The 27878-nt window shown below is 39.5% G+C and overlaps 2 protein-coding genes and 1 long non-coding RNA gene across 4 annotated transcripts; 2 read left to right on the plus strand and 1 right to left on the minus strand.

The window, feature by feature from the left end:
• The first annotated feature begins 48 nt into the window (after positions 1–48).
• vps26c (VPS26 endosomal protein sorting factor C) lies at positions 49–3255 on the plus strand. Its single transcript, XM_027016969.2, has 8 exons — positions 49–158; positions 514–657; positions 866–1015; positions 1347–1427; positions 1541–1615; positions 1803–1953; positions 2161–2313; positions 2524–3255. The coding sequence occupies exons 1-8, from the start codon at positions 102–104 to the stop codon at positions 2604–2606; spliced, it is 894 nt and encodes a 297-aa protein (XP_026872770.1). The 5' UTR covers positions 49–101; the 3' UTR covers positions 2607–3255.
• A 225-nt stretch (positions 3256–3480) lies between these two features.
• ttc3 (tetratricopeptide repeat domain 3) lies at positions 3481–27854 on the minus strand. Of its 2 annotated transcripts, none has more exons than XM_035535388.1 (45): positions 27777–27854; positions 26904–26982; positions 26740–26782; positions 26309–26468; positions 25896–25974; positions 25696–25761; positions 25223–25352; positions 24681–24766; positions 24005–24099; positions 23262–23324; positions 23078–23132; positions 22816–22978; positions 22556–22604; positions 22376–22472; positions 21879–21915; positions 20082–20142; positions 19348–19438; positions 18666–18842; positions 16557–16637; positions 16306–16415; positions 15958–16204; positions 15668–15769; positions 15490–15582; positions 15333–15397; positions 15050–15174; positions 14529–14846; positions 14072–14344; positions 13937–13980; positions 13796–13852; positions 13633–13715; positions 13380–13535; positions 11882–12608; positions 11701–11778; positions 11316–11465; positions 11072–11211; positions 10617–10685; positions 10205–10301; positions 9705–9808; positions 8380–8464; positions 7681–7782; positions 5949–6208; positions 5598–5724; positions 5046–5174; positions 4810–4902; positions 3481–4151 (listed from the first exon to the last, which is right to left on the minus strand). In XM_035535388.1, exons 1-45 carry the CDS (start codon positions 27782–27784, stop codon positions 4020–4022), a joined length of 5586 nt encoding a protein of 1861 aa, XP_035391281.1. In that variant the 5' UTR covers positions 27785–27854; the 3' UTR covers positions 3481–4019. The 2 variants fall into 2 exon arrangements, with proteins under 2 accessions (XP_035391281.1, XP_035391280.1); XM_035535387.1 differs by having other exon boundaries at positions 5046–5180.
• Positions 4026–7777, plus strand: LOC113581663. The gene is made up of 3 exons (XR_003411087.1): positions 4026–4087; positions 4755–4965; positions 7689–7777. It is a non-coding gene; the product is annotated as an uncharacterized LOC113581663 (long non-coding RNA).
• Positions 27855–27878: the final 24 nt, after the last annotated feature.

The raw sequence follows: 27878 nt of genomic DNA on the forward strand, positions 1-27878 counted from the left end.
GCACAAGACCGTATCAAGTCATATGATGTCTTGGACGTCACGTGGTTCCGGTAACAAGGAAGCGGCAACAAGTGCTGTGAGCCTTCCAAACGTTTGAGAAAATGAGCGCTGTCTTGGATTTAAAACTTAAGCGTGCCAACAAAGTGTACCACGAAGGGGTAACGTTACAATCAGCTGACAAACATACATACATACATACAGACATATCTAAATGTAGTTAGGATGTGTTTCAGTTAATTTTATACAGCCTCTGCTTTGGAGTTTTCTTGTAGGTCGTGCTTCGGCTTCGGTACCTTTTATTAAAATGTAATTGATATGGAATCAGAGGTTATGATGAAAAATAATGCGTTTAGTTTTTTCGGTGTGTTGTACATCCCAGTCAAGGATTTGGCCCACAAAGGGTATTTTTAAATTAGCTGCAGCGTTTGCATAATCTCGATTTGAGGGAAAATCATAGTTAACATGGTTAAATCTTTTATTATGAATTTTTCATTGCGTGTGCTGTCTGCATAGGAGGTGCTTGCTGGAGTGGTGGTCATCACCGGTAAAGAAGCGATCCAGCATCAGGGCATTTCTCTGACCATGGAAGGGTTTGTCAACCTGCAGCTGAGTTCAAAGAGCGTCGGTGTCTTCGAGGCTTTCTACAATTCCGTTAAGGTGAGGAAACCACTGTATACACACTCGAGATAAAGGTTGGTTGAAGCACTATCATGGAGCCTTGCCTCAGTGGGCTGTGACGTGCCACAGAGTTTTAGATGCGTATGGTCTGGTTCTGAGAAAAGAAAAATCATGTTCTCGGAGGCGCCGAGTAAGCACACAGTGAGAAATGCCTTAGTTTAAGTGTCTGTGTGTTTCTTCTCTGTAGCCTATTCAGCTCATCAACAGTAACATTGAAGTGGCAAAACCAGGCAAAGTTCCAGGGGGCAAAACTGAGATTCCCTTCGAATTTCCATTGCAAGTGAAAGGCAACAAAGTGCTGTATGAGACCTACCATGGTGTTTTTGTCAATATTCAGGTAATTACTTTAAAACATTGAAGCTACTAATTGTGATTACGTATTGTGCTTGAACATCTTGAACATCATCTCTGCTCAGATATGCCCGTGATTTGGACAATCCTCCAGCACTGTTCCCTGAACTCTAAGAACGCTAGTTGAGCAGCGATGGGCACTTCAGCTTTATATCCTGTATGTCACTTTACATTATTAAGGTGGAACAAGTACTTGAGCAAACATTCAAGCCAGAGTTTTCCCTTTAATCAGTCCTACCTTCTCCATCCCAAGAAGCAGAAACACCTGTAAGCTATTGTTTTGGGCAATAACGTCATCCTCTTCTCCGTGTCTTTAGTATACCCTGCGTTGTGACATGAGGCGCCCTCTACTGGCAAAAGATCTGAGCAAGACCTGTGAATTCATGCTCCATTGTCAGGTCAGGCCTAGCATTATGGAATCATTACTGAGTAATGTCAGAGATGGACATAGAAATCAGAAATCAGATTGTACCGATTGACTGTTTGCTATTATTTACCACACATTCTTCAGCCACAAAAATCTAAAGTGCAGCCAAGTCCAGTTGATTTCATCATCACACCAGAAACTTTGCAGAATGTGAGAGAGGTAAGTCAGGACACCTCAGAAATTCCCATAGCAAGGTGTCATTTAATGGATTTTGTTAGTTACTCCTGTCCCGCTGGTTAATATGATTGATAAACCCTGATGGAGTTTTCAGCTAAAATAACCTTTTTTTGTAATGGTCTTTAAAAAAAAAAAGTTATTCTTATTGTTGACTGTATACTTTGTTCAGAGGAGTGTACTTCCTAAGTTCCTGATCAGAGGCCACCTGGATGCCACTAACTGTGTGATCACTCAGCCGCTGACAGGCGAGCTGGTAGTTGAGAGTTCAGAGGTTGCCATCAAGAGCATTGAGCTGCAGCTAGTCCGTGTCGAGACTTGTGGTGAGTCCCCAATACACTTTTCTAAATGCATTCCATACATCTCAATCAATTAGACTAACAGTACATTTTATGTAATAAGAAGTTTTTTTAGGTTTTTTTTTCCTGGCAATTTAGTTTTGTTTGAAATATTACCAGATATTCTTATGCGTTAAGAACTGTCCTGCAAGAGTCCTTATTTTTTGGTGGGGGTGCTGTTATCCAAACAAGGCTGTGCTGAAGGCTATGCCAGGGATGCCACAGAGATTCAGAATATCCAGATTGCAGAGGGAGATGTGTCTCACGGCCTCCCCATCCCTATATACATGGTGTTCCCTAGGCTTTTCACATGCGCTACTCTTGAAACCACAAATTTTAAAGTCGGTGAGTTCCTCCCCTTTATACGAGATATAAATGATCAAGTGTGACGATGCCCCACCTTCTAAATAGCGTTCTGTATTACTGCACCAGCTAATGGCACCAGCTAATAACACCAACTGTTCATAGATCAGAGTAAACAAAATATGCTAACATACTTATGTCCTGCTTCATTTCTTTATGAATGTAAACTGACTGTTGCTGTTTCATTTACAGAATTTGAGGTGAATGTGGTCATTGTTTTTCACGATGATCATTTAATAACAGAGAACTTCCCCCTCAAGCTATGCAGAGTGTGATATCAGAGCCTGCAGATTCACCAATAACTATTGGAAGACCTTGGGGAAGCAGCATTTTGAAAGTTCAGGATTTACTGGACTGACCAGGAGTTTTTCTGTTACTCTTAAAAGGCCATCCAAACAATAAGAAATATAGTATTCCCTTTGCAACTCTAAGGAGGTCCATGAGCATCAGAAGAGTGGCTTTCACGCTGACTTCTAATCACTTCTTAGTAACGTCACGCAGCTCTCCTGTAACCTGGTAATGGTTTGTTTGATAAAACTGGATTTTTTTTTTTTTTCCTTACATCCAGTGCCTGAGAGATTCATTTCTGCTGACCAGTTTTAAATCTCATAAGGCAATTAGTGGAACATACTTATTTGCATTAATTCTTGCATTAATTATTTACATCATTCACTCATTACCCTTAATACAAAGCCATTACTGTGAGTTACTTTAATTTGTTCTTAAAGGCTATGTGCAGGATATCTCAGTTCACTAAAATATATATTGTTTACTAACAAAACCTCAGAGGTCAGCCTTATTTGGAAGTGGTCATGTGGTATGACACTGGGGTAATTTTCAGCTAGGTCATCTCTTCACTTCCTAGGCAGTCCAAGTTATTTTCTTAGACTGAAGTAAAGAATAAAAAAAAAAAAAAGATCAAAATACAAAGCAGATGTGATGCTTTTATGTCCTATCAATCAAGGGTCCTTCACTATACTCAACTAAAAACAGATCTTCGGTTTTCCATCTCTTAGACATGTACTTGCCTTTATCAAACACTACATACAGACAGGCCTTCAGTATGGCTGAACTAAACATGACATCAGTAATAGTAACACGAGCCAGCAACGACACCCCTTAATGGCTGTATTTAGACAAGCAGACAAATCCAATTTATACATGTTTAATACACATGTAGCCAAATAATACAAACTACAGATTGACACAGAAGCATACATTGGATTACATTCATTGTCTAAAATGTTCAAGGCCTATTCACCAACCATCCATTCATGCAGTTTGTGTGCATGAAACAAACTATTTAAAATAAGATTTAAAGAGACAAATTACAAGCTGAACAGTCAGATGTCTCAACAAATATGCCTGGAAAACAAACAAAATCAAAGAATAACCATTAAAACAATCCTCTAACAGCTGAGCTAACAAATGGTTGGTCCTTAATGATAGAGTATAGTAACAGAACACATGATCTGAAAATCTAACTGGTTATACTATAAGACAAAAATGTTAGGCTCATTTTGAATGAATAATGTAATGTGTGAATATATGGTTTAATAATTTGGTCCAAAAGCACTTAATTTGATGGATGAATATACTGTTTATGTACAAAAGTGTGAGTATGTATGTATGTATGTATATGTATGTGTGTGTATATATGTATGTGTGTGTGTGTGTGTGTGTGTGTTTTAAGAGAAGGATGCAGCTGGTGCATGTCCTCTGCGGTGTCGCCCAGGCAACATGGGGAAGTCCTCAGGTAGGAGGGCGTGCTCTCTGCAGGTGGGGCATGTGCTCTGCTCCTTCAGCCAGGACCTTATGCACTAGACACATGAACACCAATCCGTGGGTGTGGTTTGTGACAATAGTTAGCACTGAACATGTAAATGGAGAGCATCATACACCAGACAGAATTTTTGGTCTTTCCATGACAGCACTGAAAAATTACAGCAAATTCAACATCCACAGAACACTAAATCTACTGAAAATGAGGAGTGATTCACTTACCAATTTTTTTGCACATTCTTTTGTACATTTTTTATATAAATAAATCTATTTATAAATGTGTAATTATGTGGAAACATGGCCATGTAACTTTGATTGGTTTACCTTATTTCAATTATCAGTTTCACAACATCAAATGAATTTATTCATACTTCTGCTTTACTTTGCTTTTCATTACTGGCAATATTCTGTAATGAAACATTCAATGGAATTTCTTTGATGGATAACGTTCATGTTGGCTCACACCAACGCTTCTGTCCCTCAACAGCTGGATGAAGTATAAATTAGTACATTATGATGTGTTGCTTTGCACACCAGCTAAGATGCATCCTTTGATTTTCTCTTACACTGAAAGCATTCCAAATGTATTATTGAGAGAGTGCAGCTTGAAGTATTTGAGTGGGATGCTTCTTGAATGCTAGGACCGCAAGCCCTAGTGAATACGGAGCACGCATTCTGTGTGCGCACGGGTCTCACCTCTCTGTGGAAGCTATGGCGGCACTCCAGCACGCACACGTCCTCAGGGGCCATCTCCTCGTGGCAGATAATGCAGGGGTCCTCCATGTTCAGCTGCCAGTGAGAGCAACAAGTCTGCCATCACTCACCATGCGAGACGTTCTTCGGGATTTGATGGTGTGTATATTTTACTCATTTGACAGGGCATGGTTTAGCTGGTATTTTTTGTGCGAGTGTAAATGGTAGTGAAGTTTTACTGCTTTGGAGGTGTTGCGCTGTTGAATGGACACGTTCTTCCAGACGTGTGTGGGCGGGGGAGTGGCAGCGGTCCTGCAGGAATCGGGAGAGGGAGCGGGACTGGGAGCCGCACTGTTCCTCGTGCTCATCTGCTCCTACACACAGCAGCCATTGTTAACCCAGCACTAGGTCAGACCGTACACTTTGACCTTTTCTGCACAACGCAGACAGGGGTGGGGCTGTGGGCCCCGTTACCATAGTCCGATTTGCTCAAAGCCTGGTGGGAATGTTTCTGCTTTCTAGCCTCTGTGCAATATGAAAAGGAAGACTGAAAAACACTAAAAGCCATTTTAAACTGAAACTTTCTAAGATTAGTACACTTTCAAGGCAAATGACAAATCTTACAAGTTTTTGTTTAAATTGTTCCATCTATAGCCCTACAACTGGGAGGTTAAATGGCAAATGTGTTCTCTGTTAGGTTCTTTCAGCGATAGCCATGCTATACAGTGCAACCGACAAGTTCTGTGTTTTATTTGGCGAACACTATGAGATTTTGAGTGCTGCTCTCTCACACTTGCGTCCTCCTGGTGGTCAAGAATGAGCTGTGCTACTCTGTTGATCATGTCTTCGTATGTCAGCATGTTGAAGCGACTGACGCTGGCAGACCGAACCTCCTGAATGAACTTGGCTAGGACCGCCCTGGACCAAACACACAAATTTAGCACACAGATGTTAAAAGGTTATAAATTCAATTAAGAATGGAAATCCATGGTTACTTTGAATTTAGGAAAGTTCAACAAAAGTTCATCTCTGGCTCAATGTTTATTTGCCCAAATGCAATCATTTGGTCTATGTCCCAAGTTTGAACTTGAACTGGCTACAAGTCAGAGCAAATCTAGCTGGTGGATGTGCAGATGTCTTACCTGCTGTAGTGTGGGAACATGGACCTGAGGCGATTGACAATCTTCTCAAACACATCAAGGGGCTGCAGTGGCATTTGGTTGATGGGGACGGGTGGCGAGTGTGTCCTCTCCGCAGGCTGGGCCTGTGGTGCGGTCACTGCTGAGTGCGACTGGGGCCAGGCAGGGAGCTGCTGTGCCGCATACGCCAAGTGTGGGAGCACATGACGCACGGAGAGCTGCTGTGGAACCAGGTGCTGATTGGATGGCAAGGGAAGCAAAGCCTAGAGGATAGAACCGTTCAAAAGTCTAAATAAAAAGTAGCTATTGGCTTTCCCAGGACCAAACAAAATGAGCTCCATCAGATCTCTACATTTTAGACAAGTGAGGAAAATCCTGCACAGTTGTTTAAGCAGACGTTACACTACACTTCAGAGCTTTTTCTTCCCACTGGTCTACGACCTGCTCTGGCCTCACAGTGCCTTTGTGCATCTGCGCGGTTACTGCCTGCCACTGCAGTCCAGCTGTCTGTTCCTGCACTGCATGTGGCCTGACTGGTTATGTCATGTAGGATAGTGGCAGAGGTAGAGGGCTGAAGCCCAGAGGCAGCATCAGGACTGACAGATTCGAACCCTGGCATGTGTCGCCCCCGGGAGGGAGCAAGCCACCCAAGACCACCCAAGTCTGATCTGCAAAATCCACACATTTTCCCCCTCACAAAAGGTTTCATCAGCACACAAGATTACCGTTGGTCCTATGTCAGGGTTGTTTAACTAGAACAGCTGAAGTATAAAGAGCAGCTTTTTTATGTAGGGCTAGCTCCATAACCTCAGTGATGTACTGATGATGCACACATTTCTCAGAAAATAATGTTTTATGGATTTTTGTTTGCTGTATGTTAAGAAATATGTGAGAGTCCTCACAACTCAAATGCTGTTGTTTGAATTCCAGGGTGGTATTAAAGCATTCTGTAGACCATGATAAAGATCATGTTAAGGGCTTTTTTATGATTTTGACACAGGCAATTAAATTCAGTATAAACATGTTATTTTAATACTAGGTTAATATTAAAACGCCTGCTACTATGAAAGTACTCATATAAAATACCCATGTATTCCGATTTCGCATCAATAAAGCACTTCTGTTTTGGTTTCCATGTTGATGCACATGAATGGGTAGACAATGATTTTAAATTTGCTATAGCGACATTCATGTCTGCCTTATCCCATTCCCAATATTTCTGTCCTCTTTGTACATTTTAATCAATTGTTGATAAATCAGCAGAGCTGCAAATCATAGTATATTGTTGAAAGTTTAAGGGTATTATTATGTTTGGAGAATGATTCTGAGAAATGCCAGTCAAATGTTGGAAATATTAAACTATTACTAGAATGACAGAATTCCCTATGGTACAAAGTACCATTTGGTGGAACATAAGGGTTCCACCTAAAGGTACAATGGCCTAAATAAATACTTATTTAAACTATTTTAGTTAATGACAGTTATATATATATTTCTTACCAGCTATCATATATTTGATGTACATATGTATGTGCTTATATAGCAAATTTTCAAATGTTTATTGTGCAGAATACAATATGAAGCCTTTCCATTAAGATATGGCTATAAACTGGAATTGGAGTGGGAACCAGTATACTAATTACACTGGTACAGAAAATCAAAAACATATATAAAATGTGTTACAAGAACAGGGCTTCGTTTCAACAGTGACAATGTCAACTGTATGTATGCTTACTGGTACAGGAGGAGGAGCAGGAGCGCTGGGTACCGAGATGAGAGGGAGAGACTCCAGTCTGTTGCCTGTGCTCACCAACTCCATCTGCTCTTCATACTGGGCCTACACCCAATGTATGCATTTGATTTTTAATAACACACACACACACACACACACACACACACACACGTCCAATCCCTACCCTAATCCACAGTCATAGCCTAAAGACATAACTGGCCTTTCCAAAGTGCACTCCACCTTGTCAGGTTTTTATTTGTTGGGTTTTCCTACATAATCACGGCATTTCTGGCAAGTAACTAATGGTTACAATGTACAAACACTAAGCCAGGGCAATATATTGAATGTTGAATTCAACTGAACTGAGTGAGCACAACAGTGAGAAGAGAGAGGCAGTATATGTTGAGTGAGAGAGAAAGGGTTCCCTATATCAATTTTTACAGAACTTTAATGGGGGGGGGAAGAGTCATTTTCTTTCTGTATTTTGAAAAAAAATTATACCAAGTCTTTGACTGCTGCATGAAATAAAACAAATATGGTACTGAGTTTCAATCATTCAGATGTTTGGAGATCAAATCATGATATATTAAAATAGTGCTTTATAGGTCAAAATTATTGCAATAAAAATTTTAATCCATTTCACTGAGTCCTAATAATAACAACCCCCCCCCCCCCCACACACACACACAGTTTGAATCTCACCTCTGTCCTGGCGATCTTCTTCTCAGCCTCCTGCACACACGCTTTCCAGGCCTCAATGGTGGAGTGAAGGCCTGATGATGGGTACCTAGAACCCGGAGGGCCCATGCAGGTCACCAACAAAGACCACAAAAACACCTAATCTTTTAATATCCCGCTGCCTATTCTGCTTCTATTTAATTCTAAATCCAGGCCTTTTCCTGGACACACATTAAGTCTAGTCATACTGTTGGTGCTGATTTACAAGTTACATTTACTCAGTCATGCTCATTCCATTCTCTGACTCATCATTATAGTTCAGTATCTGATCTTCTGTGTACATAACCCTTCCTAGGATGGTCTTACTGACTAGGATGCTCCTACAAGATATTAACATCAGCGATGTGTTAATGTTAGAATATAAGGTACCTAATATATTTCTGTGAATATTTATATGAAAGAGTAAACAGCCCTTTCAAATCTTTGGCATATGTATTTGCATATGTCTGAGTGTGTGTCCTTTGTCATAGATAATAGATACCAGTCACTGCAGCTGAAGTGTGAGAACCCAGACTTATCATGGTCTATGGTATTGCGATATTAGTTAAGATATGAAAATTAGGATCACTGTAATCTAATGTTCCTGTCAAAAGCATGCAACCATCATTTAATTAAGTTATTCCATTTTTTCCTCCCAATTTAGTCATTATGCCAATCGCCAACCACTAACTACCATACAACAACTACTGATTGTTGAGGGTGTGGCAACCACGCACTTCCTCCAAAACATTAAAAGCCACGCACCATATCTTTTCAAATTGCTGTCAATGCTGCAACAGAAGGCAAACCAGCACACTCGGAGGATAGTGCCCCTCGACAGCTAGCATAGGCACATAGATATCCACAACTGGCTGGTGCCGCAGTGAATGACGAGGGCTTCAGTAATGCCATCCCTCCCATCCGAGGCAGTGACCCCATTGGCTCCCACACATACAGCTCTGGTATCATTGAGGCTTGAACCAGCAAACTACCAATGACAGGGCAAACACTTCTCTATTGCACCACTCAGGGGCCCAGATCTTTATTTTTTTAACTTGTCAAGGACAGAAATGACCATTTGTGGCATTTGTGTCCATCTGATAGATTTTGAATGGTAGTGGTTGTTTCATATATCACACCCTTAATCATTTTAATAATAACAATGCTTCTGCTTAAAGGCTAAAAATACGTTTGGTTTAAAGGTAAGCCAATATTATGTGTACTACACTTTGCCTGCTGCTGAATTCCACTGGGAACTGGAGCAGACAGCTTAAAGTTCCACAGTGTGTTGGTCTGTGGCCAGTCTTTACCTGCTCGACAGCTCAGTCATGTTCAGCAGAATGGCTTTCCCATCTGATAAGCACTTCCTCAACCCACGCAACCCGCATTCTCGCCTGTTCTGCAGGATGCATAGCTACACGCGCACACGCATGCATGCACACACACACACCAGGGAAGATCTTGGTATTGGGTTTTTCAACATAGAATAGCACTAAGACTGCTTTCATATATTTGCCACATTCATTACTAACAGCAAGAAGTTAAACTAGATTTTGCCAGTCTTACTTTTATGCTAGATATAGGGATGACTGAGGGTATATAAAAAATTTTTTAGCATCCACATATCTGAAACAGCTGAATTTTCCCTTGAAGTACTATGGAGCCTTTTCTGTATCAATTTAGATCACAGTCATGTTTTCCATCATATGCCAAAATCAGTGAAACACAGGAAACAGATCAACATGTGGAGTACTATTCTAATAAGCATACTGCATCGCTGAAGTGGAGTGGAGAGGAAGTAAGCAGTTACCTGCGCTGACTGGGATCGGTTGGCTGCTTTGGCACACCGATCCCTGCATCTCTTGATCTCCTCCTCTAAACTCATCTTCTCCGCCTCACACTGGTTACTGTTGGAATACGCATTCACAGTTGAGGCGCTCAAGTTCCCCTCACAGTTAGGTTCAGTAATGACAAGGGTACAGGTTTATCCTCAAAGATAGCTTAAGTACTGGCATGAGTACAGGTTTGTCTAGGTTCAGTACTGAAAAAAAGGTTCATACTCATAGCTAGGTTCAGTATAACATGAGCACAGCTTTGTCCTTAAGGTTAGGTTCAGTACTGACGTGAGCAAATAACCTGACAGCATTTTTTGAATCTCATGTCATGACATATTGGACTTGGTCACAAGATGGCAGTATACACCGGGGTGTAAAGGTACTTGCCTTATTTCAAGGAAGCAATCCAGTTCTGCCTGATACTCCATGTTCTTATCTTGGATTTGCTTAGACAGCCTAGACAACATTGAATAAGACAAGTTTCAGTGGTTATATTAACTGTAAATAATTTCTGATAAAGTGCCATGAGATCTTACAATCTTTGGTTCATCAAAGCATATCCATGTTTAATGAAACACAAACAGTACTTCATTCTATTAGAAATTAAATGTAAAAATAATTATAAGATATGAAAGCTTATAAGAGTCTGTGACCTGGGAAAAAAGGGCACTTTCTTCTATTGTATCTAAACTGACATTTTAGTCAGCATCACCATCACATTTGTTTCGTGTTTGAAACTGAACTTGTTAAAAATCTCATCATTACAGAACTTAAAACTGAATTTATGACTCTGCAAGCACTAAAGAGCTTTTCCTGTCAGACCTGTGGTTCAGGATTCTCACCTCTCCTGCAAATCTAGCAGCTCTTTGTTCTCCACCTTCAGGGCTTTAAGTGCCTCTTGGTTGTCTCTCTTCTCCTGCTGATCTTTCCGAATCTCCTCCTCAAGCTTTTGTTGAAATAAGCTCAACTCTTTGTTGGTTATCTGGACAGACAGACATCAGCAATATGTAACAGCATAGTCAAAACTTTGCACAACTATACGAAGAAACCCACCATGAGGACGCAATCTGTGCCGGGATTTTCTACCTCTACTTTCTGATGGTAATCCTCCACTTCAGCCTCTAGTACAGAAACCTCCTCTTCTCGTCTTGTCTGAAGATATTCATATGTTTGCAGCATCTTCTGGATTTGTTTTTCAAATTTTACATTGTTTTTTTCTTTCTGGGTCATATCTCCCTGAAAGAAAATGTGCTAATGTCACCCAATGTCATGTTGTGGGAACATGCTGATACCGATGGACACACTATGTTTCTAACAATAAACAAAAAACAGAGGAAGCTGGCCTAAAGGACCACATTTTGAGCACATGAACAAACTCTATACCACTACCACCACCTCTTCATCAAGGCAGATAAGGGGAAATGTAACACCGCAATATTTGGTGTGACTTAAATGAAAAACAAACACTCACTTTATTCTTCTCAAACAACAAATACGGTTCTGTGTTAACGGCAGCATCCTCTCTGGACTCTTTGGGACCGTCAAGAGTCTGTAAGAACAGAGCAATGAGTCTTGCCACACCCTTAAACACGCTGACATCAAAACAAATTCTGACTCCATTTAAAATGTGAGGGAGGGAAAAGCGCTCTTACCTGAACAGAAACTGCAACACTCTCAGGAGCAGCATTAGCTTGTTTATAAATAATGGATGAATAGAGCTCCCTTGCCTCTCTCTCACTGTAGGGATTAATATTATTATCTGGGCTGAGTGATGTGGAATTAAAGATGAAGTCTTTTGGTGAGCTAATGAGCAGCTGTTCAGAATATTCTACTTCTTGCAACTCAGTTTGAGCAGTTTCAGCCATATCCATATCTTGTGATACATGCACATAATCAATATTAGCCGTAATGTGAGAACCAAAGACACAAGGATTAGAAAGAGCAGAAGGTCCTGGTGGAGAGTTCTGTGGATCAGAGTGTGCCAATATTGGGATGTCCTCATCATCCAGAATGTCATTGTCATAAGACATGTTGCTGTCACTCACATTCAAATGCTCAAACTGGGGCAGGAACTCTTTGGCTGTAGGATTTAGGTGGGAGGGCACTCTAGGTTCCAAATCGTCGTAAGTATCAGAGAAAGAGTTAAAGAGCATGGGTGTGTCGTCAGCAATGGGGTGCTGCAGGGACACAGCGTGTCCCATTAGTCCAATGAGGTTATCCATCATGTAGAATCGCAGCGACTCGCAGAGGAATGGTTCCAGTCCGCCAGCAGCTGAGATTTTCTGCTGAGCCTCGGCAGGGAAGTTCTCTAGCTCGCCCACCAGCAGGGGGTCTGAGGTCTCTAGAGGGCCATGCTCCTCCAGAATCTGCTCAAAGTAACTGAGGAAGGGAGAGAGTGAACGTGGGGGAGGGGTCCAGGGTTCACCAAGACCAAAGTAAATTCCATAACTCAAGGACTTTTTCCAAACACTACACTTTTGTTTTTGGGAGCTACACAAGAACAGTGTGGCTCAACACTACCCCACCCTCACCCCCCCACACACACACCCCCTCCCTCTGCTAGCCCAAAATTCTATAAGTGTAATTCAAATACACAGCACTGCAACTGTCAGAGTAAGAAAGGGAACAAATCAGTGATACAGAGGGAATGTTATTAACCCTGTTGTGTGTGTGATTGAGATACATACACATATATATATATATATATATATATATATATATATATATATATATATATATATATATATATATATATATATATATATATACACACACATACATACATATCTATCTATCTATCTATCTATCTATCTATCTATCTATCTATCTATCTCTCTCTCTCTCTCACACACACAAATGTTTTGGAATTTCATTGTCATCTTTACACCAGATGATTGCACTCTATCAATTATTTGATCAGTCAATTTAAAACTTATTTTAAAGATATATTGTTACATACTAAATGTCTATTTAACTCCATCACTTTTTAAGTATATAAATCAACAAAAGAAACAGGGTATCCCAATACTTAAAATACAAAAATGCTAAAATCATTTAAAAATATGGCACCTCAAGTTCACAGCAGCAAAATCCTTGTGGTGGTGTGTGTGAACCACTATAGTATAGTGTGTGCTATTCTCACGTACGTACTCATATAAACTCTCTTTAGTTGGGTCTGGGTTGTTGTCCAAAAACTTCTTATAGTAGTTTAAGTGTCCTGAGCTGACATACTGTCCTTCAAACTCTGCCACCTGATCCCTCAAGTGATCTGGTACACTAAAAGGATCATTTCCATCAAGTAGCATACTGCAGAGACAAGGTCAAGATAGAGTTAACAAGTGCATTGTAGCTTACAGTAAATTCTGCATCATGTAAGTAAAGAAAATATGAATTAATCCCTTACAATGAATCCTCTTCAGCGAAAATATCCTCATCCTCTTCATCCCTTACGAAATCACTTCTCATCCCCGACATAAAAATAACTGACTGAAATGCACACAAGTAGAATTCAGTATTACAACACATCTGATGTCAGTGGCTCTGATTCTTTTTTTGCCATCACTCACCTTTGGTTCTTTTTGCTTTTTTTTCCGATTTTTGCTTTTAGCCTTATTAAGCGAACTCTGAAAACCAAATCAACATTTAGTGTATGAGAAGGTGGAGCAATTTTATCAGCTCAGGGTTACCACCTGTAAAATTGTACTCACTACGTTGTCAATCCCTGTCTTCTTAATCACTAAACATATTGCATCTGAAAGGGAGGTGAAAAAGGTAATAAACTCTCAGAGGGCATTTGTCTACTGTTTCTGCCAATTACCAATTACGTTTTTCTTTATGCGTACCCATTTCAAAGTATTCATCAAGGATAGTGAAGCATGTAGGATATCGCTCTCGGTTCTCCTCTAGGGTCCAAATGAAAAGACGCATTTCTTGCGGAGGGGCCTGCTTTAGGTACTCGATTATGGTGAAGCCTGTGTTATCAAATAGCTCTGGCATTGTGCCAAACTTCTCAATCAGGACATCCTGCAGTGGGGGGAATGCCAGCAGAGAAGACAGATCCAACTCCTCCAGCTGATCACCACAGTGACCGATGAAACTTTCTGCAGCTTTCAGACCTAATATAAAATATTAAAATATAAAACCTTAGGACTAGCAATACTTAGGAAAACATTTGGGTAGTGAGTCCTGAACCTTCAAAAGGAAATGGGATATCCCACAAGTCCTAAATGAGCAATTTGCATTAATTCCATATGACTGAATAACAGCAAAAACCAAGCCTTCATAAAAGCACCTGCTTACCAACGCTGTCAAGCTGCTGAGCCCAGTCGTGAAGTTTGGGTTTGATGTTTTGGCAGCCGCTGAGGATCTGAATGAAGACTCGGGCCCAGACACGGTTCCGTCTCTCCAGCAGGACGTCCACTAGCTCCCACAGAGCCTGCGGCTCTGACCGGCCCTTCAGCACGCTCGCGTGACTCTTGCCTTCATCCAGCTCCATCCATGGCCTCAGACACACCAGCATGCTAGAAATACTGTGCAGTTCATCTTTAAAAAGTTCTCTACTTTCATAAATTTGATGTAAAACACGGTCGCCATGTACAGTGTAATCCTTGGGTGATTCTAGAAAGGCGGGGGGGGGGGGGATGCAGGTGATAGACAGCAAGAGAGAAATTCAGTGTTGGTTCAAGAAATGAGCAGGTAAATGACAGAACTAACACAGGTGTGCTGCTTCTCAACTACAATCATTACATAAAGTAAACCTAGACTAAGTCCACAAAACACAAAAATATTAACAACACAAAATCAGAATCTTTGGTCAACACCTTTAGCTGCTTCTTTATTGTTTGCTTCCTCTTCTATTGTAATGGTTTCATCTTCATTCAAAGTTGCAGGGGCCCTCTGCTGTTTCCGCCTCAGCTTTAGACCATCCTCTTTAGACTTTTTAAGACTGCAGGGAGGCAGTGGACATGGAGCCACAGTAAATTTAGAACCCTGCCGCAGCCGACCATGAAAGCACGCAACGCAACTCCAGAGAAACGGAATTCTATTTTATTTATGTTTCTACATTTCTTGACACGATGAGCCTTTCAAAAGAATACAGCTCACCTTGTATACGGTTGCCTCACTCTCAATTTTCCAGGTGCTTTGCTTTTAAGAATATGTGCTTCAAACTGAAAGGTAGTAAATGCAAATTAATTAAAAACTGATTAAGCAAATAATACAAACTGCTTTATGTTGCTGAGCTTTTGACCCTGAAACCTACTTCACATTTAATAAGTCCAGTTGAACCAAAAATTACAATGTGACAGATTCTACCCATACAGTCTGGAGTAAAACATGAATCCTGAAGAAAATCCTGGGAAGAAAGCACAGAAACAGGATAATAAACATCAGCAACCTTGAAGTCCTGAGTCCTGAAAACTACACATTCTGCATCTCACCTTATCATTCTTATCAGAGAATTCAGAAGTTTTGAATTTTTTCCAGCAGCTGATATGAAACTCCACCTTGCACCTTTGACAGCATGACATTCGAATGAAGCCCTACAGGAACAAAATGTTTGCAACATAACTCTCTCTTTTACACATTCCACAACTTACGCTTAAACATCTGCTAATAAAAACTATTCAATTACATAAACTCAGTGACTGGCAAGAGCAGACCACATGTTCTCACAAGTCCGTGTGGACCTCTCAATGACATGAAGTAAGCACAATGCATTAGTGTTTACCTTAAAGTCTGGGTCTGTGAAATAGATCTGAACAGTGTGACCCAGGCAATATTGATGTCGGCAAATTGCATCTGGTTTAGGCGGAAATTTGCACATTTCAACAGAGCTCTCCAACAGCTTCTTTAAATATTCAGGACGCGTCTCTTCAACGGTTACTTTAGTGGTGGGCCAGGTGAGCTTTCCACATGTGATCTGCCTCTGCACCATTAACAGGGCATTTGAAAATTTTTCTAGTGCTTTGGAAAATCTGAAAGGAAGAATGGTTTATGAATAGGAGTAATATATACAAACATTCCATTTGTTCCCTAATACACTCCCCCCACAAAAACCTACTCACTCCATGCTCACCTGTTCTCCTTCAGAAACACCTTTCCCATTCCATAGAGAACCAAAGACTGAAATTTTCTATCCTCTGAAAAACTTAATTTTTCAAACTGCCTCTGGGCTTCTCCCAATTCCTTTACAAAAACAAAAAGAGAAACTGCAGACTGTATCTAAATTTCAACATCAATGTATCACAAATACAGTTTACAAAGTAGACTGCAGTTTGAGGTCAGCAAAGCAATGGAGCTCTGTGTCAGCAGAAGGACAATAGTTACCTCGGGCTGGCCAATCTCTATCATCGCTGTAGCATAACCATAGATCAGCAAAGCTCTGTCCAGTTCAGATATGCCTAGAGCCTATTGCGGGAACAAAAAAGCCATGCTGTAGTATGTTCGACAAATTACCTGTAACCTTTAAACAAGTCCACCTGGCATGAAAATATCAGTTTAGCTAGTGCACCACTACCAGAACAAGCTGGTGAGCTAGCATCTGTATGACAGAGCTACACATTTCAAACACATTTCAAACCATTTGGCTATATCTCAGTCACATCTTTCTAAATGTCATCCTGCCTTTTGCAACTCATTTGAGAAATTAAAGTTTCCAATCACACTATTTGACATGTATATCTTAATTTCAACAAGTGACAAAGTTAATGTACAAATAAAAACAAACGCACAAATCTGACACTGTCCTCCAGTCATGGATAAAATTTGAATACATATGATTTTATTACAAAAAGGTACAGCAGACATTTAACAATGCTTATTTACTTTTATTTAAGATAAGCAATAACGTACTTAGCAAGCAATAACTCACACTTCAAAAGAAGCGGCTAACTAAACAGACTGGTACTGTCACCATGACAAAGTTATTGCCATTTCATTCCTAATGAACTCATACCCATCACATCTTTCCCCTCTACTCATTTTGATGATCATCTAACTATATTACCTAAAGCTTTTGTGAATAAATGTATAATGAACTGGCATAAAAAGTACGGTTTTGGTCTTTTCTGTTATTTTTTTAAATGACTTTTTTTTCCTGTTATTTTCTTCAGTTGGATTTGATCTGGGTGGGACTAACTTCGGAATAAGTGGTCTACAAAAGTACAAAAGAGTTAGCATAATGTTTATGTCACCAAGCAACTGCATTCACAGGCTCCCTCTTCTGCTAGTTCTCCTCTCATGATGGCCCACTTTTTAACAGAGAACAGTCTAAAATGGTTGGGTAATGAACCAGAGGGCTGAGGGTGCATACAGGACTGCACAAAGACATTTTTGCTTGCAGTTGCGATTTTTAAAAAACATTCCACTTGGAGATGCAATTTAAATCATGGACATCCTGTACATTTCTTCATCAAGATTTGCTAAAAGACCCTGTGAAACCACTCTCCCATCTGAAAGCAGCCTCTCAAATAAAATGGCTGCTTCCCTGCACATAATTAGCCTCTTTACAACTGAGTGAGCCTTCGATAAACCGGCTAGCATTCTGGATACACCTCTGTGTCATTTACATGGTTTAGAGTAGTCCGTTTTCCTGCAGAAGATATCTTGTTAGGATGACTCAAACGTACAGCTAAACTGCAGCCTGCCTGTTACGTCACACATCACTACCACCCACACCGGATTGTTTATGCTGCCAGGAACCATCGTCAATCATAGGATGACGCACACTCTGTTTTTAATAGGCAGTTTTTCACATAACGTATTTGTATTTTTAACCAATACTAAAACTGTAAAATTCGGGTAATATTGACAAACAGTTGGGCCATTATCCACTCTATACATGCATACAGCTAAAAAGATTTTTCATTTTGTTAAAGCTGTTGTGTTGTGGCTTTTATTATGAAAACAATGTGTTCTCAAGGACTTAATATATTCACAAAAAAACTGTTAAAGTTTGAAAAGGTCTGAATGCACAAACTGGTACTGTCACCATGACAAAGGTATTGCTATTTAATTCCCAATAACAAACGCAAATACAATTTCAAGAATCCACTGAATACCATGAGGAAAATGTAATCAACAATGACAGGAGGATTGCAGAAGGAAATCAGTTAATTTTTAAGTCACCTCTAAGCAGACGCAAAGCCAGAGCAATACATCGGCTCTAATAATGAAAATATATCTATTTAATGAAGAAGAAAAAAAAAAAAAACACCTTTGTTTTCAGCCTCATTACATGAAGTTGGGTTGAAGTGCAAGAATTTTTAAAAGTATAGGGGAAAAAATCCCTGAAACAGTTCACTCTCCAGACTTCCGTTTTCTGCACAGACTGTAAACTTCCATGTTTTGTGCATTCACACAGAGTTTCTATTTATCGAATTATTGTGAACTGAACACGTTGCTGTGCATGTGGATGTTGTAGCTGGCGGTGAATACCTTGGTGCCGGTAGAGTCCAGGATGCTGAGGGCCAAAGAGAAGGCTTGCTGGGCGTTGCGACAGCGTTGGTCATAGAGTGCTGTGTGGGCATCCAGTACTGCAGCACAGAACTGCTCCTTACTGCTCGGTCCACTGCTGCTGCAGCCATCAGCACTGCCAGTACTGCCACTCCGAGGCTTCAGGAATATGATATTATGCCATAAGTCCCAAGATAATCACAATGCAGATAATTACTCCGGGTCCGCCCCTACGCCCCGCCCTTAGAAATGACACTAAACTAGCGCTGGACGATAAAACAAACAAAAAGATTATATATATATATATATATATATATATATATACACATATACATATACATACACACACACACACATATACATTATATACATACATACACACATATATATATATACATACATACATACATACATACATACATACATATATACATATATATATATATATATACACACACACACACACACACACACACACACACACACACACACACACACACACACACACACACACACACACACACACACACACACACACACACACACACACACACACACATCATCTTATGATTATAATTCTTTGCCATATCGGGGTTTCAACACATAAAACTTCAGCCATAATGCAAGAGAGATCATTCATATACCTCAAAGCTGCACTGCATACCTTTTCCTGTGCAGGTGGGTGTTTATTCTTGACAGACTGTTTTTCTGGAACACACAGTGCTGCTTTCTTAGTCCTGCGTGCTGCCATCTCACTACAATGAAAAGAACAGAGGAGGACACTTGATCATGATTTATTTTGGTAGGCAGAGAAGCAACACACATTTTTTTAAAAAGCTTACAAATACTCAGTCAAAAGAATAAACAAATGAGTAAAAGACATAGCTAAAAATGAATGAAAAAAAAGTTATATAAATATCTCTACTCCACAGAGTAACCTTTCAGGAAAGATAAACGCTTATATAGCTCCAACAGCTGCAGACACTCCAGTCCTCGATATGACAAAGACTGAACAGAACACGGAAATCAAAGTGAAACTACAAAGACAGGAACAATAAGTCAAGCACTCGGTTACACGCTATCAAAATAAGATGCCTACTTTGAACGAGTCAGTGTTGGAACAAAACTGAAACAGATACCAAAGAGAAAGCTCTTAAAATCACTCTATAAAATCTTAAGCTACAACCAACTTAATACGCATTGTCTACCACTAACTTTGAAGTGAAGTTCACTTTACACATAAGAAAGCAAGATTTGGCTGCCATTCCAACACAATTTCGCTCACAAACAAAAGTTTTATGGTAAAGCTTTGAAGTCAGACATGGATGTAACAGATTAAAAATACGTATCACATGACTCAAATTGAAGTCTGTTTTAGAGAATCGTCCACTGGACTACCTTTTCATGTCTTTGAGGCTTTTAAAGTTGTCCTCTGGCTCTTGTCCAGTCCTGAGTTTCTCTGGAAAAATAAGAATTCATTCTGTAAACATACCTGACGAGGTGGTTTCTTCCAGTGATGCAACACACAAAACACACTCCCTGTCTGGGACCAAAAGTAAAAATAATTTGGATTTTCTTACGTTACAATACCTGAAGTGCCGTTAAAAGAATATTTGTGTACTGCCAGAAATATAAGCATTAAACATATGGCACTACAGTTGCTCTCAATTAACTTCCACTCCTGTATTGTAATGGGTTTAGGAATGTCAACATTAAAAAGTGAAAAGGACTGTTCTTTCAGCTCTTAATCAAAGGAGTGAGCCAGACTATTTCTGAGAGACACCTGTGCTGCAACAGATATAAGCCACAAGATTTTTCCCCAGGGCTGATACTACCCAACATGAATTTACACTGACAAGGAGTTCATTTTCCCATGATTTACTGAGCCTTCTTTTATCACGTCAACAAAATGAAAAGCAGAAAGAAAACAGAAATATGCAGTCGGTGTGTGTTATTTGGACTGTTACTTGGTTGTATTAATACTGTAGCTTTCTGCGATATAGGCAAGGTATATGAAACTGTAGGAGCCACAGATGACATGCACCCAGTGTTTATTCAGAGGGCGGTTATGCCATCAAACTCGTTTAGTAACTACATTCCTGCTGAACACATCATGAACAGTTAGTACCTAAATAACACTCATACCACATTTCCTCTAATTATTTCACCATAGTTTAGATTTGCTAAACTATCAGTAGATAAAATTGCTAGAAAATAATACATAGTGGAAAGAAGCTAAAACTGAATTAGACTTTAAAGGACTTTATGTAGAATTTATTGCACATCCTTTATTAACGGCTCACTCCTGAAATATAAACAAGGACAGTGCCATTCACGCGAAGTACCACTGTGACATACTACCCCTGTTGCAGTTTCCACAGTAGCACCACCTTGTGGAGAATTTACTGCTTGCTAACAGTGATTGAGTGAAGGAGGGGTGGAGTGAATGAGTTGCAATCCAGTTCCACAAGGTGCACTGTATCTAAACAGTAACTTGCTGCAGGTGGTTATACTAGCGAATACCTGTGGGCCACAAAGTGAGATGAATAAACATTTAAAGGAGAGATTACTTACACATAGAACCAACAGTTTTTTTGAGACTATGAATCTTTAGACATCAAATTGTGCCATTTGAAAAGTTTTCAAGGGGAATCAGAAGAAACTATAACAACAAGCCACTGATATAGGCATCTTGGACAGTCCATGGTGGTGTCTTTGGTGGAGGTTTACAAATAATTAACTATTAATTACTTTAATTGTTTAGGTATGTTAGCCTCATCACTCTGGAACATGACTGACATTTGGGGTAATGCACAAAATTGTCTGAATTTTCACCTTATTATTCCATCGATGGATGGACGGATGAATTTTTATATTTATATATATATATATATATATATATATATATATATATATATATATATATATAAATAAAAACACACACACATATATACATACACACCCAGATTATACACATACCCAGACATAATGCGGTGCTTTATATACTGTTAAACTACAGACATGTGCACTTATAACTGTACTTGTAAAAAAAAAAAGCACAGTTGAAGTTTAAGTGCTAGGGTTAAGACATTTTGTGGACAGTGAAACATTTATCCCAACCCCCAAATCCTCTATGAAACTGAATAATGGAAAACTTATAAAGGATATTTAATGAACTAGGCAATCGTAACTTACCTGCTGACTCCCGTTCCTCCTGCCTGTCTTCCGATTCCTAGTATAATAAAAACATAAATTATTAACCCTGGAAGCAAATTCTCAGGCCATTCAACTGGACTTTTCCTGATTTATCAGCTAATGAGGAAACGCTTCATAAATTGAAAATACATGACTCACAGCAGAGTTTGGGAGTTTTTTTTGGTATGTGTCAGAAACCACATCTACCTTTGTGGCAATGATTCCTATTTGCCGTTATGGAGAGCTCATACTGTCCCAAAACCTAACCTAACCTTTTTCAACTCAGCCAATCCCCCCCACTGTAAAACCCACTGGCTTCAACATCAGGTCTGGCTCATGTGCTGTCTTAGTCAAATATACACACAAAGGTATACAAGATGTCAGTAGACATGTCAGTAGACATGTCATATACATTTCCTTTGTTAATAAACTCAAAGGCAATAAGAGAGAAGCTGTATTGTTGTCTCACTGCATGTAAGTGATTCATGGACTCCCACCTTATTCTCTAAAGTACAGGTGCGAGGAGCTTCCTCTAGGACTTTATGCGGATTAATATGTTGTGACAAAGTATCCATTCCACACGCTCCCTCGGGTCTATGGGACAAAAGTCAAACATTAGCCAATACTCTTCATTTTTTTTTAAATAAATCCAAGATGGAAATTAAACAAATGGACACCTTTTACTGGATCCTTTTTTGGTCTCAGTTTTCTTAGGTTTTCCTTCAGCTTGGAGGGAAAGAAAAGTGCAAATCAAACAGGTATACTGAGTCAGAATGCTACTGAGCCAACACCTTCAAGTGGAGTTTTGCTGTTCTTAACAATCTTCAAAGTAGGATTCAGGGAGAACTAAGATATGGCTTCAGCTGGGCCATAAATTACCTGGTGCGCTTATGAATCCAGTTCAACTGTCCTGCGAAGGTGTCGGCACTGCACTTACGTTTGCATTCAAAAACTTCTGCCATAAAGCGGTGGTACTGCTGCTGAAGGTCTCTCATTCCCTCTGGATCAGCGCTACAAATACTCTGAGCAGCAAGATTGGCCTCCACTGCTTTTTCTTTGGCTCCCAGAAAGAACAAAGCATCACAGAAGCGATAGTGGCCCTGAGGTGCATTAAGGAAAAAGAAAACCGTAGAAATTAATGACTCAGTTAAAGATGAACAGGGTGTGGATGGTGGTTTGAAATAAAAGAAGAGGATTACCTTGGCCCAGTCTTGCTGCAGTATAATAGCTCGCTTACCATCACCCATTGCTTTCCTGAGAGGAAATTATAACAAGGACAAAATCACCACCTGTATTTTAGTAGCACCATGTGATGCATGTATCGCAATTTGTAAAACTCTTCTTTATGTGATATGAATATGTAAATGATTACACCCAACTTACAAATATTTTTCACATCGAATGAAGGCAAGAGCTCTGTTCCCATACAGGAAGTGGTTGCTGGTACTGAAAGACAGAATATGTTTAAGTTTAGCAAAAAGTTAATAATTAGTGATGAAATCAGCAAAACAGACTGCAATGTTAAAGATTTAGAGCATAGGGCTGCCCTGAGGTGTTAATTCCTAAACTACTGACAGCATCATCAACAGTTTAGCACTTATGGTTCTTTGTCCCATACACATTTCACACCATCTATCATAGCCTACATATCATGTTCTAACATAGCCTTGGTACAAAGTTGAATGTGGGCCCCAAGGACTCAAGCACCACATTACCTCCATTTGGCAATCATATCTGTAAATAAACTGTAACTATGAAACTATAATCATAATGTTATATTTTTTATTGACCTTTTTGCAAATTAAAATCATTTATCAAGTTTATTTGGGAGGTTTAATTGCAAATAGCCATTTACATTTATGGCATTTAGCTGACACTTTTATCCAAAGGAACTTATAATTATGATTGAGTACAACTTGAGCAATTGAGGGTTAAGGGCCTTGCTCAAGGGCCCAACAGTGGCAACTTGGCAGTGGTGGGGCTTGAACAGGCACCCTTCCAATTACAAGTCAAGTAGCTTAACCACTGAGCTACCACTGAGTCAAGTAACACTAACCACTGAGATTTATTTTATTCTTCTGACCATCATATGAGCCAATACTGTAGTCATAATATTAAGAACTTACTGGTGTTTAATTGCCTTTGTATACCACTTCACAGCCAGATCATATTTTTTCTTCTGGAACTGTTCATTGCCTTTGTTCTTCATTTCCTCACTTTTCTGAAAAAAGAAAAAAGAAAACCAAAAAGTTGTGACTTATATAAATAGAAAACAGAACCTTAAAATATGTGGTTCATAGTAATTAACAGTTATGTTAATTATATAATGCGAATGAACATTGACAAAATGTAAATTGTGACTGTGGAACAGTTACCTTGAAAAAAAAGGGTTAGTGTACCACCTCTAACTTTCAGGCAAACTCTTCCAAAGATCGTAAAAAATTCACCTATCTATTTAGGGTGTCTGGCTGTTCTCCTGGAGCTCAACCTTTCAGCATTTACACATTCGCTCCTATTCTTACTACATTCAGATGTACATTAGATCAGAGAGCTGATCATACTCCTTGGGACCAGGATGCTTAGGATCTGTTACACAATAGATTATAATTCAGTGCTAGTACTATTTTTTTCCTGATTCAGACAAGCTAACTACATTTGAGTATTTGCTGAACAGTATACAATTAATTATTTTTAATTGAAATGTTTATTTAGTACAAAAAGAATATTCCTTTGCTAAACCTCAGGAAAACACTTTCATTCTTTTTAGGATTCAGTGTGATTTAAAATGGTTTCACTCCTTACCTGTAAACACCATAGCTCCGGATCTACGGTCAGCTCCCTGATCATGTTCGTTTTACTGCATGACATCACCTGAACATACCGGGCATCTAGACAAAAGGGAGAGAAAAGCTTTTATTCTGTAAAAGTTACCATTTATTTGGTCATTTACAGTGCAGTTATGGAGTGGAGTGAGTAAATTAGTGAGTTGGTGTTGGACTAGAAATTGGACCTTTACCAAACAGCTCAGTGTAAATTATGGGCTACCTGAAATTTGCTAGCATTAGAAGACGTTATTTATGTGCTTGTAGGAGGGTCCTCAGTCACAAGTCGCACTTCTTAATATGTAACAAAATATATGACCAGGATTTAGTATAATCATAAAACTATGAACCTATTACATACATTGCATTATTGTTTTTATGTTATCAATCTTGTATGATGTCTAATTTATAACAACATTTAAAGGATACTTTTCTGTGCAAGCTGCCATGACAAGATGCTCTCACCTACAGGTCATTCATCCTGAAGAGAGTAAATCCAACCCTGGCCTAAACTTTACTCACACTCAGTGAAGATGAACCGCAGGATCTGGTAGCGTAACTCCTTACGACCTAGGTCCAGGAGTTTTCTGCTCAGGCCTGGAGGCCCAGACTCTTCAAGGTAACTCACTGCATGAGCAAGACAATCTTCCTGCTGTAGGTACAGAGATAGTGAGACAGAGAAAGGGGAGGAGTAATAACAGTGATGCAGGAGGTCTCTCTCACACACACACACACACACACATACACATACACACACATACACACACACACACACACACACACACACACACACACACACACACACACACACACACACACACACACACACACACACAGATGCGCAGACACACACGCGCAGATGCAGACACATGCACGCCCGCACAAACACATATACGCACACACACATTATGACAACCAATTACACATGAGGCGTGAAGCTAAAACATTAGCGCTACGGTCTGTTATATTGCAATAATACAATCAAGCAAATTTACCATTTTAAAGGAGGTGCTTATTGACACCAAATCCTTTGCCCTCCTCTCAGGATCTCTGTCTGCCAACTATACAGGGAAACAAAAATTTAGTTACAAGGAGCTTAAAGACTACAATGTATACATATATGTGTTTTATGACTGTGGGCAGCATTCATGTGTCATAAAGAGGTTTCAGAACCTAAAGAAAATGTAATACATACACATTTTTCCATAGTGTTAAGGATGAGCTCGAGGATTTCAATTCTGTGGAGCCTTTTCAAACTCAAATCATTTGAAACACTGAGACAGACAAAAACACAACAAATTATGGCATGCACAGCATCTTTTCTTTTTTTGGCAATACCACAGAAAAGCTGGACTACAGTATCATTTTGATCAAACCAAGACAAAACCTCCCCTCTGTGGGAGACACTATATTTGCATTTTGCATATTTTTGCATTTGCATTTTACTTTGTCAGCAGCAGTGTCTAATGGTGATGGGATGCATGTTCTCCAGGAGTAACAAGCCCTTTGAACTTACATTTCCTGTATTCATTAAGTGGCTGAAATCAGCCATCACACCTGTTGGAAATGGCACATCTGCATCATGTGAGCTAAAAACAAGAGACTCACTTAGAGTCCAGGAAGCCCGTGTCCACGGCCCAGGCAGTGGTCGTGTGATTCTCCTGCTGCCGGAACAGAATGTGCCACCAGAACACAGATATGTGCAACATGTGTCCAACAGCCTTTTTCACCTCTGGCTTGATCTTAATCCACCGCTCGTACAAAGCATCTAAATAACAAATAAGCAAAGGCATAAATAAAAACCTAATAAGGCTATAAGGTATCATTTAACTTACCCTACTAAACACATACAGAGAAATCACACACACAAATGTCTGGACACACCTATTGGTTCTCTGTATAAAATATCATCTAGCTAGTTTATTATACAAGAGAATCACTCAACTAAACAGGTTTTTTCAGTTGGTTTTTTTTCCAAAATATATGGACCATAAACAAAGAATAACTGTAACAGAAGTGTAGTAGATGTAGATTCTTACCTGGCGGTTCCATGTGAATGTATGGAAAGGTATTTTGGTAAATCTACAGTGAAAAAAGAATAAATAGAGTACTATGGGATGTGGTTATTTCTAAAAATTCCAAGATGTCAAATTATACCTAAATGATTAAGGTTGAAAATAAATGTTTACATGATTACTCTTACAATTTTTGTCTTGTGTCGGATCACATCTGGACCCTCCTCAATGTCGGAGTCTTCAGACTCGAACATTGTGTAGGGAAATCTATCACAAGGACAGCATATGGGAGACTGTCTTAATGAAACCTTGTCAGTATACCAGTTAACTTAGCTAGCTAACTTAAACATAACAGTGTAACTAACCCCAGTCACGGTTACATTTCAGTATACAACTAGTCCTATATTTTCATAGGTAAGGGACTGCTATAAATGTAGATAAAGTTGTAGCTTGCTAGGTATCCTGACTAATTTTGTCTGATACAACGCCAGGAACTAGTTTGCGTTAGCTATCTATTTTTTAGAAAACTAATTGCTGGGTGAGAAGGCTGAGACATAGCTAGTTCAGATTAACATAATTAGCTAACTGATGTTAGTTAGTCTGCTTAATTGACAGCTGCCACTGCCAAGTCATTCAATAAATAAACAAAACAGCTAGTTAGCGAAGCAGCTAACGCTACGTGGCTACTTCTAGCTATTCAAATTAATCAGCTCATAGCTCCTGCAGTCCCTCCCTAGCAAGAAGGATTTGACAAACAATGCAGGAACACGACTAGCTTTTGGCTGAACACAAGAAAAAAAATGTTTTAGTTAAATAAAGCATATGGTTAATGTCAGTTAAAATTAAAACTGCAAACTCCACTACTCACAATAAAGTAACTATGCTAGCTAGCCAGCCTGCTAACTAGCGACATTATTCCAGGTGCGATTGGCTCGAGATAAGGTAACGCCAGCATGCTCGCACGCCCATATTTGTGCCATGTTTAACAAAATCAAACTGATATTAATTGATAAACAAACCAATAACACATCAGTATAAAATAAAATGGACAGTGTACAGACCTGTCCATTGTATGCGTTGTTTGATGTCGAGCACTAGCGTCTTAAACAGATGCGGACACTTGCACTTGGACAGATCATACTGAAACGAGCTGGAGGATAAAC

This window comes from Electrophorus electricus, chromosome 17 (genome assembly GCF_013358815.1).
Source record: "Electrophorus electricus isolate fEleEle1 chromosome 17, fEleEle1.pri, whole genome shotgun sequence".
NCBI lineage: Eukaryota > Metazoa > Chordata > Actinopteri > Gymnotiformes > Gymnotidae > Electrophorus > Electrophorus electricus.

Bases quoted from the DNA above. Each gene is read 5' to 3' on its own strand.
- ttc3 (XM_035535387.1), bottom strand. The intron at 22,605-22,815 runs GTAAGTGCAGTG...TTTCCCTCCAAG, and splicing joins AGAAGTTTTTGAATGCAAAC to CTGAAGGAAAACCTAAGAAA. The intron at 10,302-10,616 runs GCAAGTACCTTT...GTATTCCAACAG, and splicing joins GATTGCTTCCTTGAAATAAG to TAACCAGTGTGAGGCGGAGA.
- vps26c (XM_027016969.2), top strand. From the start codon at position 102: ATGAGCGCTGTCTTGGATTTAAAACTTAAGCGTGCCAACAAAGTGTAC. The intron at 658-865 runs GTGAGGAAACCA...TCTTCTCTGTAG, and splicing joins CTTTCTACAATTCCGTTAAG to CCTATTCAGCTCATCAACAG. The intron at 2,314-2,523 runs GTGAGTTCCTCC...TTTCATTTACAG, and splicing joins AACCACAAATTTTAAAGTCG to AATTTGAGGTGAATGTGGTC.